Source organism: Coturnix japonica, chromosome 5, assembly GCF_054131305.1.
Source record: "Coturnix japonica strain WE chromosome 5, WE-NBRP24, whole genome shotgun sequence".
Taxonomy (NCBI): domain Eukaryota; kingdom Metazoa; phylum Chordata; class Aves; order Galliformes; family Phasianidae; genus Coturnix; species Coturnix japonica.
In genome coordinates this window covers 16,815,968-16,839,670 of record NC_140667.1, presented here as the reverse complement: position 1 = coordinate 16,839,670, position 23,703 = coordinate 16,815,968, and the positions used below count along the sequence as shown (strand labels likewise).

At 39.0% G+C, this 23,703-nt stretch overlaps 1 protein-coding gene across 16 annotated transcripts in view; it reads left to right on the top strand.

Annotated features, from left to right (window-relative positions):
- Positions 1-23,703, top strand: part of TUB (TUB bipartite transcription factor) — a 114,622-nt gene that overhangs the window by 62,359 nt on the left and 28,560 nt on the right. For all 16 annotated transcript variants that reach the window (XR_014947072.1, XR_014947071.1, XR_014947070.1 and 13 more), the window contains exons 2-3: positions 20,511-20,562; positions 22,052-22,214. Coding sequence is in view for 13 of the 16 variants with exons in the window: in XM_085550171.1 (XP_085406297.1) it covers positions 20,511-20,562; positions 22,052-22,214 (215 nt within the window). In the remaining 3 variants the exon portion in view is untranslated. The remainder of the gene's footprint in view (positions 1-20,510; positions 20,563-22,051; positions 22,215-23,703) is intronic.

Sequence of the window (23,703 nt, the reverse complement as noted above, 5' to 3'; positions counted from 1 at the left end):
GATGTAAGGTTCATTTTGTTTATGGAACAGAGGTTGTGGTGTGGATACTTTGCCCTGTATGCCTTCTCCTTTTCTGTATTCTGCTTTTGAAACACTAATAGTGATAGGTTGAGGAGATTTGAGTTTACAGCGTGATAGTAGTAATGTACATGATTTCCCTCATGACCTTTTTTTATTATGCTCATTTTCTTTGTTGCTTTTATGAATTCGCTTTGAAGTTTCAAGCTTGTGCCTAGAAATTGAAGATATAAACTGTCGCTACTTATTTATTTGCCAGGTGAAGGATTACATTTGGATGAGAATTGTGTTGGAGCAGAGATGTGCTGTAAATTCATGAATCATGGCAATTAGAGCAGCTAAGAAGGTTTCTGAAAGCGTGATGTATAAACAAGTTCTGGAACAGGGATGTGCTTGAAGATGATGAGCTCCCCACGCTTGATGCTATGTGTTTATTTGCTATAATACCTATCTTACAGCATCAGTGTTCTGGGGGCAGATCACCCCCTCTGCAAGGTGCAGTTTGTGATTGCGGGTGCATCGCAATGCAGGCGAGCTCACTCTCAGCTGCCTCCCATGGGGAATGGCATTGATAATTTATGAGAGCTGCTTTTTCTAAAGAAAAGGGTGCAGAGAGTGTGTGTCTGCTCTGCTCTGAATTAGGTAGTCTTGTCTCAAGTTTTTGAGCTGTATAAAAGTAGCCTAGTGCTGTGCTGTTGAGACATTTAAGTCAGAGCCTTGAGGGTCTGCGCTCTCGTATAGGGTATAACCATTATACTGCACAGAGCCTCCAGCTGAGATCAAAGCCCTGTTTAGGCCCAGTGTCAAGACAAGGAGCTGTACAAGCATGTCATCAGTGGCAATTGCTACCCTGATTCTTGATAGCTGAAATCAACTGGACAGAAAAGAGACGAGAGGAAAATAAAGTATCACTTTGGTTTTGCTGCTGAGGGAAATAAAAAGACCAGAGGAAGATGTAGGGAATTGGCTGAAGTGGAAATGGGACAAGGTACAAGGGAGATCAGTGACTGAGCTGGGAGAGAAGCAGTCATCCCATCAGTGTGCCAAAGGTGGATTTCAGTTGGAGAGCGAGGCTGAGAGAGCTTTTTTGTCTATCATAGTGTGTGCTTTGCTCTGTGTGATAGACAGTTACTCCCCAGCTGTCTTATAGTATTTTGACCTCTGGCTACTTTTACAGTATCAATACCCAGACTGAGAGTAAAACTGATTTCATAACAGGCCAATGGGCCTCTGGTAGTGACAGTCTTTTACAGATTTCTGGCAGTGACAATCATTTACGAGCCATCTGTGCCAGATTTGGATCACGGATGGAAAATGGCTATGAAATGTTATATCTCCTCTTGCAGCTCCCTGCATCAGCCGATTTAGACTCTTATGCCTGAGGCTTTTTGGACTTCCCTTAAAGCTGCTTGCATTTAGACATGTAAGCAGCAGCTTTTCTGGAAGATGGCACTTTCTATTAGTAACTAAAAATTGCTGTTCCAGCGAGCTGGATTCTTTTCACACTTCCTCCTCATTGCTCATCCCCTCATACTGATGGCTTATTTTCCAATTCATTTTCTTCTTTCTGTTGTTTCTCTGTATGAACACACCTTTTTTCTGCCATTTTTTCCCTGCATCTTGTTAAGCTTACTTTCTTTTTGTTTCCTTTTTTTTTTCTTTTCTGGTTTCAGCTTATTCATGATAATAGAATTCTGATTTGCCAGCTATATGGTACCTGCAGATCTTCTCTCTAAATGTCTTCTGTTGAATTTGTTGCTGTGTGGTATATGATAGTTAGTAGCTGGGATTAGGAAATGGTCTGTCTCACACAAATGGCTGGCTGTGGGGAGCTGAAGAATTGTTTTCTCACCTTTTGCAGCCTCTTCTGTGACACAGTGGCAGGATAATTCCAGCAAGTCTAGAGGGCTCTTAGCTGAGAATATGGCACCTCTCCAGGCTCTGTTATCTTTTGCATCATGGTAATACTGTGCAGATGTACAGCAAGAGAGTCTTCAGTCTGAAGAATTTTCAGTGTAGAAGACAAGTGCAGGGGAAGGACATGATGCACATGCAAAAAGATGAGGGTGACTGTTGGCCTTCTTATTGCTTTAATTTTTCATACAGGTGTATGATCATCATTTTCTTTTGTCTGTTCTGATCTTGAGAAAATAGAAAAGATGAGAACAGTGACTTAAGTAGATAAAGCTCTCCCAGAGAAGGCTATATAGAGCATGCAAAGGTCACTGCTTCTAGCAGCACAAGAACTGTGCAGGTTTTGGATGCTGATTCTGACAATGTAAGTGACCAAGTCTTTCTTTCATGAAACTGAGTTTTCATCTCGAGTTCTCAGGTGTTTACCCAAATTTAGTCTTGAACTGCAGATTTTGGTGGAAATCTCAAGGTTCCTTTTGAGATGCATGTTAACACAACTCCAAATATTTGAATTCATAATTAATGTAACTCATTTGACATAGATAATGAAACCGCAGCGTGAAGATTTTTAGAGGTAATTTTAATTGTAATCATGGTTCTAACTACCTGCAGGTGAGAAATTACAAGGTGAGGAAATACCTTGATTAACTTCAAATGATGACTAAGCTGGAAATTGTGTCTGCAAGTGAAATGCAGTATTTGATCTATGTTTAGGGGAAGAAATAAAACAGGTTTGTCTTTCATATATGCTATCAATTTGAAAGCAAAATGAGTGAAGCTGAAGGCTAAGTGTGTCCACTAATGCTGTCTGTGCTATGTCAAGAAGTGCAAGGAAAATTGATCCCAATTATATCTATGGTAATTCATTGCTAGTTCATACTAATAATACAGCAGCATTTTCAATTGACTACAGTAACAAAAAATATACTGCAGGGTGTTGCAATTCTCTCTTCCACAAGTTCTGGGAAAGTGTTGGCTGCACTGTAGAATGTAACAGATAACTTGTCTGGATGATGACTTGAACTAACTGCTTAGGTTAGGTTGAGTAGCAAGTGAGAAACTATGACTCTTGGTGTACCTTGGAAGGCATCCCACCAATTCTGGCTAATATAAATGCCAAGACTCAAGCTAGGAGAATGAATTTCCTTTAAATAAGCTTTTCCAGACCTAGGGATAGTGTGAACTCTTACGTGCCCATCTCAATTTTTAGGTTAGGTATATGGGGAAATAATACATCTTTTGGGGCACTGCATCTGTAGAGCAGTGTTAGGTAACATTAAAGATGTGTCTGTGCACACCAGTGAGTCAGAAGCTGACAACTGATTATTCAGAGATCCTGAATTTTAAATGTCTTTACTGGCTGTGGCTGATTTTAAAAGCAAAGTAAAAGAGAGAGTTGTTGTGTTTGCCCTAGAATTACACTGGCTTTGTTTTATTGCTTGTCCTTAAAGTAGAGCTCAGATGCATCTGCACATCATTAAATTTGTGCAAAGATTTAGACATGGAGAACTCTGTAGTTTTTGTTGGTGGAGAACTAGTTAAATTCTTTCCTTCCGTGTTTGATCTCTGTGGTATGTCCATGCTGCATATTGCAGTGCAGTAGAGAGGCATTTGGGCAAGCTGCATGTGAGCTGACACAGATATTGAAAGCCTTACAATATCAAACATGCAGAAGGGATTTACTCCTTTGAGGAACGAGGCAGTTCCATCTGTGATGAGCTATGGATTACTGTAAACTGTTTCCAGTATGCGTGTTAGGTTGTTTACAGCTAGTTCAGTATCTATCACAAGAGAGTTCACCATGTAGATGTAACTGCTAATTTAAAATTGATAGATTGTTTTTATGTGAAAATGTTAATTTTTGACTCCTAGGAGCTCTAGTCACCTTATCACTCGCTGTCTACTCTAGCCCTGACTTTCCAAATTATGAAGTTAATTCTTGGGTATATCAGCTATAGTTATTAATTACAGAATGTTATGTTAGTGCTTAGAGAAACTGAGCCATCAAATCTGTGCACAAAAAGAAAGGTCTAATACCATGGTATTGCTTTGTGCTTGAGATGTCCTGGAAGATGCTTTTTAAATTTTACCTACTAAATGATATAGAGTAGTACTCTGGCACGGTTGGCGCAGATAGAAAAACTGGCTTACTTAGTTTGGCTTGGAAATCATTTGTAGATCTGAAGATCAACAACAACAACAACAAAAAAAAAAAATGGCACAGAAGAAATTAAAATGAGATGAATGGTTCTTCCTTTCCCCTTTCTTTTCCTTTTTCCTTCTGGTTTCGTTTCTGATTTTTTGTTGTTTGTTCCTTTAAAGCTCTATTTGTGAGGCTTTGTAAAATAGTGGGTGTACGGAATAGTATTGAAAGGGAAAAAGAGTTTTCCCATTCTGTGCATCCTGCGTCGGAGTGATTTCCAGTGTTACTCTATTGGAAACGTGATATTGATGTTTGCATTGCCTGGAGGGTGGGATGTGCAAGTTCAAGTCCCTGCCTGGGGTATTTCCGATGCTCTGGATGAGGGTCTGGACTTTCAGGTTACTTCTTGCTGTGGGCTTAGCCTGTCCTTTCATTTTGTCTCAGAAATGTTATCCACAGACTCTGGAGGTCATGGAGTTCACAATATATAGATTTGGTATATTGACATTCATCTTTCAGAGACTTTTGGCCAAAAACCTACTGAATTCTGGAGTTGCCACGAAAGGCTTTATTGCTTAGAAAATCAGAAATAAAATTAATAATTTATAATCTCTGAAAGCCATGATTTCACTGAACTAATATAAACAATAACAAAAAAACAAAGACCTATTAGAGCAACTAAGGGTTCACTGGGAATGACTGCTCAGTTACAGGACTCTGGTTCAGCAACTGCTGAATCCTGCTAAACTATAAACCTTTTGACATAGTAGAGTTATGTTTTAGCATCAGGCTGTTGTAGGCTTATGAGGGATGGAGAGTAGTAGTACATAGTAAGCGCTGAAGAGTTTAGGACTGGATTTTCATGAGTGCTGAGGTCACTCAGTTTCTCTGCTCCTTTCATTTCCTAATTGCTCGCCTCTTAGAAAATCTGAAGCTTCTGTTGAAAATGCTTAATGTGGTGGAGCAAGAAGAAAGGAGAATGGCTATTGAGATGCTTCGTCAAAAAGACAAACAGGGTATAAGGCTTTTCAGTCTTCATGTGTTGTTTGGTGAGAACAACTCGTTCCCATTTGAAAAAGTGAAACTTAAGATGCATTAGAGACAGAAGTTTTTACTGCATTACACGGTGAAATGTAAATATACCCAATGAGCAGTGCTAGGAGCTCTCAAACTAATCCTCCGTGCATTGGAATGAAAATTCAGCCCAAGGATTTTAGTTTACAGCCAGCTCTGAGGTACTGCATTTGCTATGGTCAAGCGCTTGGATTAATGATGCTAAACATCAGTGCATATTGCAGTAAATAGTAATTAGAAAGATAAAGTTGTGTAGGATTTTACTTTTCACTTTGTACTCGATGACTGTCTATTTATTTATTTATTTATTTTTTGGATGTGATATTGTTTCCCTATTCTTTTTATTTTCACTCCATTAAAGTAGGTCTGTAATGAACAAAGATTGATTTACTATGAATTATTTCCCAAGCTGATCATTTTGTTAAATGAAAAGCATTTGTTTTCTTTTTACATCACACAACTACCTCTGTATTCTAGTGATATTTGGTCCTTCAGGAAATTTATTCATCTTGGTTGTGTGTGTTTGTTTTTTCCCCTTTTGTACCTGGAAATTGGGTCTGCAGCATGGACTCTTGAATATTTGGTACTGTTTTTGGGGAGGGCCATATATGTACCTCTGGGATAGTGTCTGGATATAGTATGGGTTCAGTTAAATTTGTCAGAAAGTCAGTGGTGGTATTTCCTTATAATCTTCCATATTTTTTACAATTATCTTTTAATAGTCTTCTAATAATCTTTTAATAATCATAACGGAGATAATGCTTCAGGTCTGTTCTTGCATTCAGGAGCTGTCACCATACTCATTTCTGAAATAGATTTTAGGTTCAGATGGAGGACCTTCTGTCAACACATGGACGCAGGGGAGAGCAGATGTTCCCTGGGGAGCTGCATGGTTTTCAGACCTGCATAGCTTCAGCCATGCAGACAGGCAGTCACTGATTGCCTCCCTGGTCACTTATGTAGTAGGGCTTGTACACACAGTGTTCTCCCAGTTTGTTGCAGGTAAAGCTAACAGCATGTGTGCTGGTAGTAGTACAGTGCTACCCCAGGATAGCAAATGCTTCTGAAGGGCCATGTAGGGAAAGATGTTGCTGCCTATGCATTTCTGGCTTGCTTGTGCCAGACAGCTTTCTTTCCATGACTCCTGGGCTGAACTATGCATCATCCTCTGCCACTTTGGGCAAGATCCTGTAAACTGGAGATAGAGCTGCCTGCATCTGACAGAACCAAGCTGAATGATGTTGGATGCATGATCCTGCAAGCTGAAATGGCTCACCTTACAACCTTTAATCCTTCAAAAAGTACAAACTCCAGTTGTGAATGAAAAATGTGCAGGTAAGGGTAATCACGTGTTACATTGATTAAACACTTTTGCACAGTGGGTGAGTCGTGTTCCATCAAGAAACCAGGAGATATACCTTTATATGTATGTGAGAAGAGCTGAAAAATTCTGATTAGGCCTTTCTTTTTTTTCCCCACTTGTTTATTTATTTATTTGTGGTCTGATATCTAAAACGATTCGTTCTGCCCTGCTGAAGTGCATTTAGAAATATCTTCCCACGGTGCCAGAAGTGGTTTAATTACATCTGATACAGTTATGCCAGATATAGCTTCCCGTGTCTCAGAGTACTTGTGCTTGCTTATTATTCCCACCGTTGCCACCTCTTGCTGGCCTGCACCCAGTGGATTTTGATGTGGCTGTGGCTTGTGAGCTCAGTGTGGCAGTACCTCAGCAACCTGTGTGCATTGTGACAGGTGCTGCAGTAATCCCCATGTCCCTTGTTGACCTTCACAGGCTGCATTTTAGGTGTAATTCTGGAACATGGTGCAAAGGCAGAGGCACGTTACTTGTGTTATGGATGGGAATGCTTGCATGTAGAGCAGAAGTGCAGCTTTTCCAACATGAGAGATCAGCAGCAAGATCAGGGAAGGAATTATATTTCATTTACCTTCTGCTTCCTTCTTACTCCTAAAGCAGGTTATATTTTAAATTGCTTTTGTTTCTGTTCAAGTGAGGATTATAAGGACGATGCATGTGTAGACAAGAACAAATGAAATGCAGGATGTCTTAGTCACGCTTTTGGGTTGGAGGAAGTCTTCTGCATGTATCAGGTGATCCAGGGATCAACACAGCTTCTGAAGGCAAGATTACTCAAGCTGTTGTTCATCATGTCCCTCTGTGTGAATTCTCATTACCAATACTGTTGAGTTGAGGCTGTTGAGGCTATTGGAAGTCTCTGGCTCTACTTAGCCAGTATCCTTTTTGTGAGACCTGTTGGATGTGGTGCTTTTCTAAGCTATGCCCCTCTTTAATTTCTGTTGAAATTAATCAGCTGGAGAAAAAATACATATATAGATGTGATGAATGTATGTCTTACTTCCTTGAGGAAAGAGACATAAGTCTTGATGGGCTGATAGAGAACTGTCAATGAAAGTGGTGGAATTTTGAATGCTCTGGTGAAATTTTATTGCAGAAGCACTGTGGAATGAGAGTTCTTCCTAAAACTTCCAGAGTTGCACTTGTTCACTGCTTGCTGACAAATCATTGAATCATAGAATAGTCTGGGTTGAAAAGGACCACAATGATCATCTAGTTTCAACCTCCCTGTTGTGTGTAGGAAGTTCCATTTTTCACAGGAGACAGGAGAAAACTTAAATACTTCTCAAACAGCTGAATGTTTTGAATGTAATTCTACTTGCGTGGCATGATTTGCTTCCTGTTGTGGAAATCAGAAATAAATCTGATAATCACAGATTTCTGTACACATTTTGCACATGATTGAATTGAATGTGTTGCCCATGTGAGGGAGTCAGCAGGCTGAGCAGGGCTTAAAAAGCTCTGCATGGTGCTTCAGTCCACAGAGAAGACTGCTTTTGTTAAACTGTTGCCAACAAGCATTATAGTGGGTGGAACATTACAACAGCAATTTCAGTCATGTATTAATGAGTATATATATGAAAAGGATGGTGAAAAGCCCTTGCCTGCAGTTCTTTGTGGCTGATTTCATAGCACCTGAGCATCTTTATTCATCAAAAACTCTTTGTCTTATTCTTTCATTGCTTGCTTTTAGTAGGTTAAAAACAAGCTTAAAACAGCCTGGATGTGTATGTTTTTGTGGATACCAAAACGCGTATAAAAAGTACTGTGAGTCTTTGCTGTTCTGTTTGTCAACATCTTTCTTAATCAGTTAATCCGATCTACTTTGGCTGCAATCTGTTTAGTTACACAAAAACCAAAAATGGTTTGTCTCTAGGCTTTTTAAATGACACACTGGAGCAAATGCAATTATGCTTGTTTCCTTTGTTGAAAAATGGAAAGCACAAAATCCAATACCTGTACTATCTTGAATTACCTCAGGACCTTTTTCTGTCATGCTTAACCAAATTCGCTACAAAGAACAAGGCTTGTAGACCTGATCTCTCTCTACAGCTGTGCTGTTTCTAAGATTAGAAGTAGAGATGGTTCTATATGGATTTCATGTTAATTAAAATATTTGGGCTGGGAAGCACTTTGCACTTTATTCTAAATGTGTAGAGTGCAATTTGTAAAACAATTCGATTCTGGTTATTTTATCTTGAAGCAAGATGTAAACGCTTAAGAAACAGCACTTCTCATGGTATAACTGGGTACTGATGATTTGCTTAAGGTCTTTTTTCTGAATCCACAGGTTGAAATTCAATGTAGGACTATTATTCATTAAATAAATAAGTAAATAAATAAAAAGTAATAAGAAACAAGTAAACCCAAATGCAGTGACACCCAAACGCAGTGATACCCCATCTTCTGCATATCTGAGCTAGGCCTTAAAAAGGAGAATTTCTTTGTTTCGTGTTGTAAGAAAAATATCAGTAGATTTTCCTATGTGGTTTCATAATATGCCCTCATCTCACTGACAAGAGAAGAAAAAGACAAAGGAAACAATTTTTGTCGAACTGATAAATGAACTGCAGTGCTTTCAGTATCTGTATTTAGTGCGAAAACACCCACTGAAACTGCAGATTTTGCTCTCCATTTTGTTTCTAGGAACTGACCAATATACAATTTGAAGTCCTATGTAATTATAATCTGATTCTGGAGAACTGTAATTTCTGCCAGTATCCAGAAATATATCATATGAATGTGAGTTTTCAGTGTGCTGTATGTGGGGATTAACGGCACAACCTTAATGAGAATTATGCTGCTTAATTCCTTGGATATCATGCTGATATTGTTTCCTTTATATTTTTGGCAGGTGAAATTTCTCTGAAAATCTGTAGTGTTGAAGGATTGACAAAGTGTGCTGGTGGTTTATGTGGTAGCTCTTTCTTCATACATTAAAAATAAAAAGGCAACTAAATTTGACTCACCATTTGAAATAGAATTATTTTGCGATGTCTTATTTTAAGGAAATGTGTATAAATTTATGCGCAGATCTTAGAAACAATCAGTAAAAAACATCTTGCTCATTTTCTCTCCCCCCCCCCCCTTCTTGGTTTCTAACTGATGAATGTTTGACACATAGTTTACAAAACAAAGATAAAAATTTCTTATCAGTCATTTTTTTGGTGTTCAGAATTTTACATACTACAAGTGAGCATTTTGTCTGCAAATATGAGCATACTTAGCCATTTGTACAGCCCACTGACTCCAATGGCAATGTTTATACCCAACAGTAACAAGTTTTCTCAGCGCATGCAATATCAGAACCCTGTTAAGTTAAGCAATGTGTGTGTATCGGACAGTGAAAATAACGTTGTGGAGCCTGAAATACTTTGCCTGGGGTGACCTGTGGAGAGCCTCATACAGTATCATTCAGACTAGCTTTCTACCACAGTCTGTCCCACAGTTATCACTTTTTGCTGATCTATTTTTTGATGTGTGATTTCCAAGTGAAAGGCATATCTGGTGCCTGTTGGCTAAAGTTGTGGAATGTAATTTCTTAATTATCTTAAAGACCCCAAAAATCTAATGAGGGACACATATTTTGTTGGCTGTACTTTAGTTCAACAGTTTTCTGTTTTACATTTTCAGTAATTCTACCTACTATCTGGTTATCTTGCAGGTAGGGCGTTATTGTGAACCCCTTCCAGTTTTCCAAGTATAAATATTCCTGAATGGAGGGCAAAAAAAATGGTCTGGACTCAGGAGTTTAATTCATGTCTGCTGCACTGATGAGCCTCCTTGTATGTATGAGAATCTTTAAATGGTATCCAGTGTGCTGGTTCATGTATCAGAAATTAGAAAAGATTACACATTCCATTTCTTTTGAAATGGTCTCTGAATGCTATTGGCATTATAATGTTTTAGACAGACGTGAATACACCTGTCTCATTTGGAATAATTTAAAAAAGAGGGGGTGGAAGGTGGGGGGGAAGAAGTAGTCAGCACTCACAACCTTATTACTGTGTTGTTTTTCTTTTTTATGATTGCATTAATAACTGAAAGACAATCAGAAGGAAGAGTCTTCCTTTGTGAGAGCACTGTATATGCACACAGTGCAAAACAGTTTTCTGTCTCCAGTAGTTTTTCATTGTAAGTCAAAATCCCAGTCTATTAAGGGTTTGTACACACGCATCTTTTCATGCCATGAGAAATTAATGGGAGCACTTTCATGAGATGGAATTAACATGGTTTGGGATCAGGGCTCAAATATGTGGATCAGGCTGTGCTGAATACCCTCATTTGCATAGATTGCTGTTAGAAATAATGAGTTAGTTTTCACTCCTGTGTACAAAACCTAAGCCAAGTGGTGCTCAGTACTCTTGCCAGCCAATGATATCTTACACATCTTGAAATATGTACGTGCTCAAGCACCAGGATCCGATGAACTCATTCTGCCACTGGAAAAGTAGTCCAATTTTGGAGGCTTTTCTATTTTTCCTGAGATTAACTACAGAGAATGAACTCAAACCTAAATGGGGAAAAAACAAAACAAACCCTGCTTTCTACCGTCCTAGTAAGAAAAATCCTAGATTGGATTATAAAGATAGCAGCATGTGGGGAAAATGTGACAAAATATTTTATCTCAGGGTTAGTGTTTAATCTTCAGTTTGCCTGTATTCCCTTAGAAACTGTATTCTATTGAAACTGTTACACCACCTGTAACAAGGAAAAAGGAGCCTGGCTGTTTCACAGAATCACAGAATTGTAGGGGTTGGAAGGGACCTCTAGAGATCATCGAGTCCAACCCCCCTGCCAAAGCAGGCTCCCTATACCATGTCGCACAGGTAGGTGTCCAGGCGGGTCTTGAATATCTCCAGAGAAGGAGACTCCACCACCTCCCTGGGCAGCCTGTTCCAGTGCTCCATCACCCTCACTGTAAAGAAGTTCTTCCGCACATTCATGTGGAACTTCCTATGCTGTACTTTCATCCCATTACCCCTAGTCCTATCTTCACCCACTAGTGAAATGAGACCAGCCTCACCACTATGGCTCCTACACCTCAGGTATTTATAAACCTGGATTAAGTCCCTTCTCAGCCTTCTTTTTTCAAGGCTAAACAGACCCAGTTCCCTAAGTCTCTCCTCACAGGGGAGATGCTCCAGGCCCTTCACCATCTTAGTGGCTCTCCGCTGGACTCTTTCATAGAGATCCCTGTCTTTTTTTGTACTGGGGAGCCCAGAACTGGACACAGTATTCCAGATGAGGCCTCTCCAGGGCAGAGTAGAGGGGGAGGATCACCCCCTTTGACCTGCTGCACACTCTCTTTTTAATACACCCCAGTATGCCATTGGCCAGTATGCCTACAAGGGCACACTGCTGGCTCATGGTCAATTTGTCGTCCACCAGGACGCCAGGTCCCTCTCTGCAGAGCTCCTCTCCAGCAGGTCATCCCCCAACCTGTACTGGTGCATGCAATTATTTCTACCCAGGTGCAAGACTCTACACTTGCTTTTGTTAAACCTCATCCAGTTTCTTACTGCCCAGCTCTCCAGTCTGTCCAGGTCTCACTGAATGGCAGCACAGCCTTCAGGCGTGTCAACCAATCCTCCCAACTTCGTGTCATCAGCAAACTTGCTGAGGGTGGTCACTATCCCCTCATCAAGGTCGTTGATGAAGATGTTGAACAAGACCGGACCCAGTACAGACCCCTGGGGGACACCGCTAGTTACAGGCCTCCAGCCAGATACCACACCACCAACGACAACCCTCTGCACCCTGCCAGTCAGCCAATTCTCGACCCACTTCACTGTCCACTCATCTATCCCATACTTCCTCAACTTTGTTATAAGGATGTCATGGGGGACAGTATCAAAAGCCTTACTGAAATCAAGGTAGACTACATCTACCACCCTCCCTCTGTCATAGAATCACCAAGGTTGGAAAAGACCTAAAAGATCATCCAGTCCAACCATTCACCTATTACCAGTAGCTCCCACTAAACCGTGTCCCTCAACACAACATCCAGTCGTTCCTTGAACACCCCCAGGGTCGCTGGCTCCAGCACCTCTCTGGGCATTCCATTCCCAGCTCCTTCAGCCTCTCTTCATGCGGCCTGTGCTCCAGACCCTTCACCAGCTTTGTTGCTTTCCTCTGAACACATTCCAGGGCCTTGATGTCTTTCTTGCAGTGAGTGGCCCAAAACTGGACACAATACTTGAGGTGCAGCCTCACCAGTGCTGAGTACAGGGGGAAAAATCATCTCTCTGCTCCTGCTGGCAACACGTTCTGATGCAAGCCAGGATGCCGTTGGCCTTCTTGGCCAGCTGGGCGCAGTGTTCAGCTGAGCATCAATCAATACCCCCAGGCCCATTTCCTCTAGGCAGTCTTCCAGCCACTCTGCCCCAAGCCTGTAGTGTCTCCCGGGGTTGTTGTAGCCAAAGCGTAGGATACGGCATTTGGTCTTTGTTGAACCTCATCCCATTGGCTTCAGCCCAGCTCTCCAGCCTGTCCAGATGAATTGCCTCAGATGCAGCATTCTGCATGTTTGTACTTGTGCTTACTTGCATACTGCACAAGGTTCTTACTGCACCCTGCAGAACACGGTTGGGATTATTGTTTTCTTCATTAGGCACTCCAGGAACTAGTATTATTTTAAAGGCCTGTGTTGCAGTGCTTCATTTTTGCATCAGGAAGCACTTTCCAGGGGAAATTAGGACTTGTTAATCTGTCTTGAAATGCTGTGCTGTTTGATGTAAAGTAGGTCCACAACTCTACCAACTGGACAAAAAAAAAACTGTTCATGGAACAGGTGTAAAAGAGGGAGAGAAAGGAGCTAGCAGTTGTCTTATGCAGGTTTTCATTTGGTTGGAGCGGTTCCCAGTCTTTCCATAATAGAACTGCAGAGCTCTCTTTCAGCAGACATCCTTTTTCAGAGCAGCAGTACTGGACTTGTGGCCCTCCAAGGTCTGGGCTGAGAACTCTTGTGGAAGTCAGTTCCACACCTTTGTTTCATCAGCACTTCCAGGTGAAGTACCGTTTTGTCAGAGCAGCTCTTGTAAATTGTCATCTAGACCAGCATACATTGCAGGTGGTGTATCTCCTATTTTTTTTTTCTTCTTTTCTTTTTATTTCGTCCCAGTTTGCTCTTACTCAGACACTTCTCACTGATCTACTTTAAATATAATTTTAGTTTAGCTCGCACAATATGGGCTATTCTGTGTTTGTGCTCCATCATATTAAATTCACAGTTTTCTTTCAGGGAATAGATTTTTATTTTTATTTCTCTTTCCTAACATTGCATTCTGGGTTTGTGCACCTTGAGGAAGGGGAATAAGTAACCCGGCCATCCACTCTTCCCTTAGGTGTCCATTTCATTACCAGCAATTTACAGCTGTGTGCTTTAAATGTCTTTGTAATTGCAGAGAATGAGTGTACAAACACCATTTCAACTGATCTTTCCAGGACAGTAGTGGCAACCCTACAGTTTGTGTTTAAAACATACAGTGTGCTTTAGGGAGTATTTATGGCTTTACTCTTGTTAGATCAATTTCTGGCTTCTTAGCATCCTCAGTGAAGGCTGTCTGCCTAGTCATTTTAAACCCTAAGTTGTAGCTTCTTTTTCCCAGGGGCTGAAGTTTTGTTCTTGGAAGTTGAATAATACTTTTCTGATTGACCCCCGAACTACATCTCATTATGATTTTTATTTTTTTTTTTTCCCCTAAATGAAATGTTTAGATAATTAATGTTCTGGCCATATCCAACTTGCTGTCTACAAAGACCCACAGCCCCATTCAGACAGACAGCTTGTCTCCAGCTTGTGTTACCTCAGGGATTCTTCCTTCCCAGGTCTAGGGCTTTGACACAGATGTTACCTCTTGTGTGTTCTATGTTGATTTGTTGGAAAAATATAAATAGGATGCTAAAAAGTTTTTTGTTGTTCTTTTTAAATCCCCAAAACATAATTAAGTGCTGTAGATCTTAAAATACAATGAACATTTAGATAAGCCTTACAGGGACAACAGTTCAGAAAGGTCTTATTCATTAACTGATTTTTAATTAGGAAATTAGTTTCCCAGACAGGATTTAAAGAGAAAATAAAGCATTTGGTTCTGTAATTATTTGTGCAACTACAAATTCAGTTTCTGCTTTCAGCCATCTGCCCTGCAAGCATTACTTTTGCCATCATTTGAAACATTGCCACCCTTCATCTTCTTGTATTTTATGACTGATTCACTGCTGGTAATTCTAATAAAAAATATGTGTCCATACACCTGCCCCTTTTCCCCTTTTGCATGTTTAGATGGCCCAGGAAAGAAGGGGCTTATTTTACCACAGTGATAGTAGCTGCAGGTCCCGTTCTAGATTAGTTGATTGAGCAGCCACTTTGGGGCTTATTTTCAAATAAGTCTTTGATTAGGGTGTGTGTCTGCTATAATATTGTTCTGTAGCATGTATCTGGATCTATTCCAAGTATTTAATGTGCAATAAGTGGTGTCTGGAGAACTCAACATAGGGCATACATGGGAGAACAGATCTCATTTTATGTGGAGGCTTGCAGGTGTTGGGATTTTGTAGTTTGCTGGCTCACTGGTGGGGAACTCACTGAATGTCAGTGGTTTGAAGAGCCTGTATGCCATTCCTTCTGCAGCATGACTTGCGTCTGCAGATTCCTTGGCCATGTTGGTGGATACGTACAGGAGCATTTCTTCAGTGCTTCTGGAAAGCTTGTTCCTAGAGGACTAACAGTAACGTTATCCAGAGTAGTTGGATTTTATCTAACTACTGTGATTTTATTGAAGTACGGAGATTACAGAGAAGTGTAATTAGATGAACGTGAAAGGTGTTATTTTATAAGCCAAGTGCTGTCTCTTTGCATGCTTTAACTTCATGTCTGCGAAGACTATGTGATGTTCAAAAGGCGTATTATTCCCATTCATGTACTTTTGAGTCAATCTTATTCTATAGGATCCCATAACCTACTTCACATGACACAGCAACATATTGGGTTTCTTCACTGCAAGGCTGCAGTATAGTTTAGTATTGTAATTGAGAATAGTAGTTTCTTATCCAAACTCTCAACTTTTTATAAACTTTCAACTGTTTATTTCACAAGTTCTCCTTCACTATATATGTATATCTTGCTTGTACAAAGGTCCCTGATTTCATGTGGAGTTTTGGAGTGCTGCTGTTAGCAATGTATTGTCACGAACAAGCAGTAAAAGCAAACGGAAGGGCGACATTTTGAAACAGTATATGAAAGTTTAGTAGTCATTTGTGTATTTGTACAGGAACTTTTCTCATTGCAATTAATTGCTGAACTGCAGAGATGTGATAGATATGATTTTGGACTTCTGTCCTAGTAAGATGTTATTGTCTTGGAAAATCCTTCTCTGTAAAGCAGTGCCAGGAAGAAAGAAAACATTGCTTCCTTCGGCAGAAACAACATCTGCTTTACAGTGTCAGGCTTTTTCTAAAAAAATAATAAGTAAATAAATTAGTGACTACATGCATCTTGCACATTTTAATTAAAAACATTTCTTGTTTGTTCTTTTTGCTTGCAGTGGCTTATTGAAATGTGAGCAGTTTGAACACTCAGTGAAAGAAGTTGAATTGCTCTCTGTTAAACGTATTTGGATTAAAGCTTTTCCTGTTTTACTTAAATTGAAATTGTGAAATTAAAGGAAAAATATAGCAAGCTATAGGAGTTTCACATAATGGTTTTTAGCTTTTGTCCTTAAAACTTCTGGAGTTTCTCTCTGAAAGATGTTTAAGGAATACACATGATGAAGAGTTTGGGATACTAAGATATATTCTTATATTTTTGTCTTTGTTATGATATGCAGTGCTCTAGGAAGTCTGTTTGTTTTTGTGTAAATTGAATTTAATGTTGTAACTGTCTCTATAAAATAGATTTTGGTTTAAAAAGTGGTATAAAAAGTAATGCTTTGACAAGAAGGTGATATTTCATTTATAGTTCCCTTTAGAAAACAGAATGTGGGAACTTTGAATCAAATGCCATGTGTAAAATTTGAAATATTGCTATCATCTGCATTTTATTACTTGAGTCCTGTGGATCTTGGACCACACTACCAAAATGAACCTCTATATTATATAGTTGTAGTCTTGCAAACTTCTTAAGCCCAACATCCAGCAAGCTCTCAAGGGTAAGTTGATTGAGTTGAATATAAATGGATGAGTCTTCTCTGGATCATTATCTACAAGGAAATATATACAAGCTATGGTTTATTAACTGAATTTGAAATAGATTGCATTGCTGCAAACCTGAAATACACTTTATAATATAATACTCAGTGTGAAATTGCTCTTCCTTACAAATGGTGTCAAAGCCATGGCCAAGTTGCTAGGTGAATACATAATACTTGGCCAAATAGAGGGGAAAATGTAATTAGTTGGATCTTCAGGATGTTTCAGCACACTCAGCAGATTGCTCATATGTGTGCATTCTCTTCAGTAATTTAGTTTTCATGAGCTGTAAAGTGTATTTCACTATTAAGACTGACTGAGTTTCATGCTGCTACTGGTATTTTCTAGCATCTCACCAAGCATGTAGGCAGAATTGTTCTGACAGCCTCAGTCTCTACGAGATTATTTCCTGTAGTGATCCTGCCATGCTACAGCTATAGTTTTCCTACTGTACTGGGACTTCAGTCTGTGTCCATCTCACTTATTTTGACCATGGAACAACAAAATCTTTTCTGCTTCTAAATCTGTGTAGGATGGTCTGGGTCTCATCCTTGCACACAACTGCAGAAGTACTGTTGTTCTTCCCTTCTTCCAAGAGGAAAAGGAATTGGTTTCTGCTCTTTTCAGCAACCAGGAAGGGTAAAGACTGCCGATGCTTCTAGACTTTGACGTATTCCAAAGAAATGAAAGAGCAAATTTGCTGTATTTCAGCTCCTGGAGGCTGGAATACCCTCCAGAGTGCACGGACTGCCAGGTTCATGGACAGGATCCTTCTGCAAGGCAGCAAAATGCCTGAAGGCACTGCTCCAGAAACAGATCTTTTGTTTTTGTTTTTGTTTTTCCCAAAGTCTAATGTTCCTTTATGGTAAATCTTGGAAGTCACCCAGTCTGAGGAGAGTTCTTCCATTGAAATTCAGGGATTGTGAATTACTGGCTGTTAATCAGCTGTTCCAGAGTCTCATAGAAAACAACAACAAAGAGTATGGTCTCAGACCAGAGAGTTTTTTTATTATGACAGAAGAATATACAGGCTACATTGGATCCTTTTCTTCTCTGGGCTTGCATAAGCATCAAGAAAGGACCAAACCACAGCTTTTCAGTGGTTCAGTGGTTATGGCATTGGTAACCATTAAAATGGAATCGGTGGTAATTGGACTACTTTTAAGGCCCTGTCTACACTGTGATGGATTCTACACTGCTGTCTGATGGCAGTAAAGTATTCTAATACTATTCCATCCATCTGAAAGGTGAGAGAGTTGATGAACTATGTTCTACTTAACCTTGGTATCTGTGAAGAAAGCTGGAGTTCAGTTTTAGTGTTGGGCATTGCAGCTTAAATAATGCAGCAAGGGTAAGTCTTGTAGTAAAGTACACATTTTCAAAAGGATTGTGGGAAACGACCCAGAACTTTATAAAAGACTTGGAAGCTGCAGAAGACATTTGCAGGTGGGTATCAAGGCATGATGCTGTTGGTGTCAGCTTTGATTATATTTATTCACTTACCAATCTCTTACAGTAGAAGGGCAGTATGGAAGGGTGTTTTCATGTTATGATACCCACAGCTTTTAGATGGAGATTCTTTTTTTTTTTTTTTTTTTGGCAGTCCTTCAGCATGTCTGATACGGTTGCTTTGCATTCCTGGAATGCTGAATCAATGCAAATCACACTCTTCTTCTTCCTGATGTTTACTGTGGTAGTACTTAAGCAGCTGTGTTTACTGTGGTAAGATTTGAGAGTAGACCTGTGGAATTGTGCTTGTTTAGTTGGACCAGAGGTCACCTTGTTGTGGCAACCCAGGGAGACCCAGGTGAGGTTTAAAGCAAGTCTGAGGAGATAACCCTGCTCCCTTGTTCTACTCAGTGTTGTACACTGGGATAAGATATGATGGGAAAGCAGAGGAAAGCAGATATCTTGAGTGCCCATACACCTTGTCTGTGACAGAGAATTTGGAATTAGAGCCAATCCAGCATAGTACTGAAACCTTTATATGTACGTAAAGATGAATACTGAAACCATTATATGCACATAAAGATGACTACTGAACTGATGCTTTATGGAATGTCTGAGAAGTGTATAAATAGCTCATTTAACATATCTGAGGGCGTCAGCACAGTCTGCTTTGTAAAGCAGAATATGAAAGAAGAGATCAGAGTTTTCTCCTTAGCTCTGCAAATAACTGGTGAAGTGGAGCAACACTGGCTCTTGAACTCTATATTACAGCTGCACATGCATTGCTGCCTCTGCAGTTCTTTGCTATCATCATTACATGTTTTTGTCTTTCTCTCTAGCATTATCTTAAATGAGAAGGATTTGTTCAGTCCATTAAGCCCAAAGGTTTCTTCTTGGTATCTCTTACTCAGTTATTAGTCTGAAGGTATCTCACTGGGTATTAGTGCAGCTAATATGTATTGCAGTTGTACTAAAACACCCCTGGATTAGCAGATATTGTGTACAATGTGCTTCCGTGTAACTTGTTCCGTAATTTGTCTGATTAAGAATGCTTGGTATAAAGCAGAATAAATTGGTGTGTTTTAATTATTTTTTGCATTATGAATAATGCGTTACTTCTACAAGGGACTGCATTATTTCCTTCCTCAAGTTCTTGTACAACATAGTTTCAGTTCTTGGAATGCCAGTCTTTGTAAGAAATAGCAATTGTATAAATTTTGAAGGCTGATACTACCAATATTACTCAGTTTTAGACCTTGATGAAGCTGGTGTTGGTAAGATGACCATCTGTATATCTTTTTTAGCTGTTCTAGCTCTACTACTCATATGATTTTTCTCCTAAAGAGTATTTAATAATACACGGGAAATCCCCTTTGTTATTTCCATTGTAATGTAATTTGGCTTTATGTATGTCAGAATCCAGGTTCATTTGTCCTAGATTCCTTTTTATCTTTTTAATAGTTAAGAGTTATTATAGAAATGGGGCTAATCTCTCTTTATGTTTTTTTAAGTACCATAAGAGGAAATAGATTCTGCTTGTAAGAGGCTATTTCTGTAACAGTATATTCCTTGTAGGTGATATATTGCAATTTAAAAGACTTAATGATCTGCATTCAAAGTTTAACCATAATTTTCTTACAGTGGAGACCTTTATTCTCTAGGAAAGAAGAGTAGTCAGTCGTTTGAGAAAATACTTCATAACAATAGTTTTCTGGTTACATTGCCAATAGTTTTAACATCTAATTAATGAAAGCCATTGGAAGTGCTGGAGCTAGTCTCCCAACTACTAACCATTAGCACAAAGAAATATATCAGTTGCATCATACCGTTTGTCTTGCCAGTCTCTAAAAATTGAACAGAATGTCAATAAGTGTAACTTTTCAAGTATTCAGAAATAAATTCTGGTGTTCAGTGTGCAAAGTTTGGATGGTTAATTTTTCTATGATGATTTTAAATACTGCTGAGTTGCTAACTAACACTCATTGCTTTGTATATGATGTATATGCAAATTTTCAGTCAGATCCCATTGCTGTACACATTAACATTTTCATTAAAAGATGGAGAAGAAGAAAATAAGCTGTGGACTGTAGATTTTGCATTTCTTTGTGATCTGGTTGAATACAAACTTTTTATTAAAGTTTATGTGAAGTAGAGTTTTGCAGTTTTTCACAGACTGCATTTAAATTCTCTTGAGCCAACTTTTGTGACTTGAGACAGGCAAACTTCCTTGGAGCACAGCAGAGGTTTTACATAAGTAGCTTCTTTGGCAGTTGGCTTCAATGGTTGCTGTTTGGTGTTATTCTGAGTGATAAATATGTTCTAATTATGTACTTGTTGTCTTTACAGTGTTCTGGATGATGAGGGGAGCAACCTGCGTCAGCAGAAGCTTGACAGACAGGTAAGATTTGGGGGAGTATCTTATTGCTCTCTGAAGTCTAGATCTTGGAGTTGTGAAATCTGCAACACGCCTATCTGGTAATTGATGAATATGTCATGCAAGAAAATTGCATCTCTGATTAGGGAATGCAAATGGGAAGTCTGTGGAGGTTGCATCTTATGTAAAATTCTAACTTCTGCTGAAATTTTTCTTACAGCTACAGTTTCAGTGACTAACATCTTTACTGCCCAGGACTTATTTTAAGTTTGCTTACAGTGTGTTTATTGTCCATCTGATGGACTGGAAAGGACAAGAGGTTCTTGTAAAAATGTTGGACAAGAGATTTACCACAGAGTTTTTACATCTTTTCCTTTTCATTCCATGTGTTTAACATCGTGTCTACAGACTATTGGCATTATGTTCTATGTTGCCTATTTTGCTACTGTTATCCTGCATGATTCATACAAGAAAATTATTCAGAATCTCTCCAATGAAATCTCAGGAAATTTTGCCATTAAATTTTAATGGGGTTTGAGGTTTCCATTTCAACTTTTATTGTTGTGTGGTGCCTCTTCCATAAACCTTTGTGTTTATAATTAAGCTTTGTGAGTTTAATTTTTTGCTGTTATATCCTTTTCTTCTGCCATCATTTTTTTTTTTTTTTTTTTTTTTAAATCTATTTGCATGTCTACTAGCATTTCATTTCCAAGTGAGAATCCTTTCTGCTTATTGTTATGCTGAGCATTCTGAAGTTATCTTGGAATGTTACAGACACTTTAAGGAGCTGTAAGGCTCTAGTCTCCATTCTTGTTCTTAAATCTTACCTTTTTAAAAGCAGGATATCACTATATATGAGCACAGAAGTGGTAAGGAAATGAATAAGTAAAATTAACAGTTCTGTTCTCTGTGACTGTGGGAGACGTCTCAAACAGAGAGGTATCAATGGATGCTGCATAAAGCAGCTGGGAGAAGAAATTTGTGTGACTGCTAGGATAATTCTTCACATTCTGTCAGTATTGCTTTGGCTTTCTGCAGGCGTAGCTGAGAAATGCAAATGTTTAATTAAAGTTTGTCTTGTATAGTTAGATTAAGCTCACGTCCAGCATTATCATTTGTTCCTAATTTGCAAATGATCTGCTTCTGATTTATGGAAATTTAAATTGGCATCTCTGTGTCTCATACCCTTGCTTACCCTCCCATTGCTTCACAGCTTTTCTCACTGTTGTTTTTCCAAAGGTTATTTCCAAGTAAGCTCTGACAGCTGATAAGAGTGCTCAGAAAGATCTATTTTAATTATTTACTATTTTCAGTGGAAGGTGTTTTAGCAGTGGGTTGGTGTGGGTATTTTTTTTTCTCAAAAGATTTTCTATTACCCATTATAACCTAAGATCCTAGTTGCCAATTCCCACCACTAGAAAACTTAGAAGATGTAAAGATAATCTGTTGTTTTTCATCATGGATTGCTATTGTTTGGAGTCCAGTAACCTGGTTTTCTTTGTATTTTCCTCAGCGAGCGTTGCTAGAACAGAAGCAGAAAAAAAAGCGCCAGGAGCCATTAATGGTTCAGTCCAATGTGGACAGTCGCACAAGAGCGCGTAGAACGAAACATTCAGAAGAACAAGCACCATTGGTTGAATCATATCTTAACAGCAACAGCAGCACCATATACCATGGTATATCAATATGGTCTATTGCATGCATATTTACCGCAAGATGTAGTATGATGCTGTCAGTGTTAAGTTTATGCTATGAGAAGAAAGGTGGTATTTTCTAGTGAATAATCAATAACCGTCATTTGTGTTTGGGAGTAAAAGCCATCAGACCAAAGAAGACTAGTGAACAGAGGAAGGAAACTAGGTACCGTATTAGTGCTGTTGGCAATATTTAAGTGTTATCAGCCTTTGCTCCTTCTGAAGTAAGGCTCATACTGTACTACTCTATGGATCTCTTATCAGTGTTAATGATAAATTTGAAATTTGTTAACTGATTTCAACTAAGTTTGTATATCACAACCTCAAAGATATTATATTTCTTCAAGTTTAATTAAAGTAGGTGAATAGGTAGAGAAGAATATCCAAAACTTGTAAACTGTAGTCTGTGGTTTCTTATTAAAGATTACAAATTCCAAAAGGGACAGAGACACTTCAGGTGTCACACAGGAAAAAAATTGTAAAGCCATTTCAGTACTGCTCAGAGAATTTTGTCATCAGTGATAAATCCTAAGGAAACCAGTTATTATTTAGTTCTGTGTTCAGGTGGCCCATGCTAGCTGCCCCGATGGTGCTTAGATGAATACTTTTCCTCAGGATATCCTAGAGAAAAGCTTGGGAAACACTTGTTCAGTATTGTGTCTCTTATAGATCTCATTCCAGCCTGATAGTACATCTAAGATGTGTAAAGAACACTGATCTTCAGTTTTTCTTGTTTTGCATACCCTAATGTTGAATTTGATTCAACTCCATAGCAAATGGCTTCTGTTAGTGCTGATGAGTGTGCAGGACATGAGCTGAAATAGAAGGGTACTGGGAGTGCAATGGCTGTTTTCAGGTTGAGAATTCTATGAGGTAGCAGAGTAGTTAGGGTTCAGTGTCTGAAAAACTGAAGCCTAAGATGTCTTTGTAAATCTACACCTGAGAAAAAATGCCAAAACAGTATCTTAGTTTTAGAACAAACAAAAGCATAGTTGTCTGTCATTTCAGATATCTCTGAAGTGCACTGCATGTGCTCTACTTTATGTCTGTTCTGTAACGTCATTTTCAGCTAGTGGTCACGCCTTATAGCAGAGTTGTAGCAGACGTTTAGTGGACTAACAAATTATATCGTGAGAAGGTCACTTTTTTTTGTTTTTGTTTTTAATTCTTTTATACAGGGAAAACATATTTTCTGTCGTTGCTCATCACAGCCTATCAAAGGTACAGAAATTTTATGTAGCAGGTAGTATTGTATGATATAGAGGTACCATTATATACTGAATTTTTATATTGCCAGTAGAATCAAGTTTGAATTTTCATAGCTCAGAAAAAGAGGCATTATAATCCTATAAAAGGTAGCATATTTCTTATCTATATTAATTGAAGTAAATTTTGCAACAGTTTGCACCGTAGCAGACTTTCTGACTTAAGTGAGATTAACTGTGCCCTTAAGGTAAAGTGTGACTCTTCC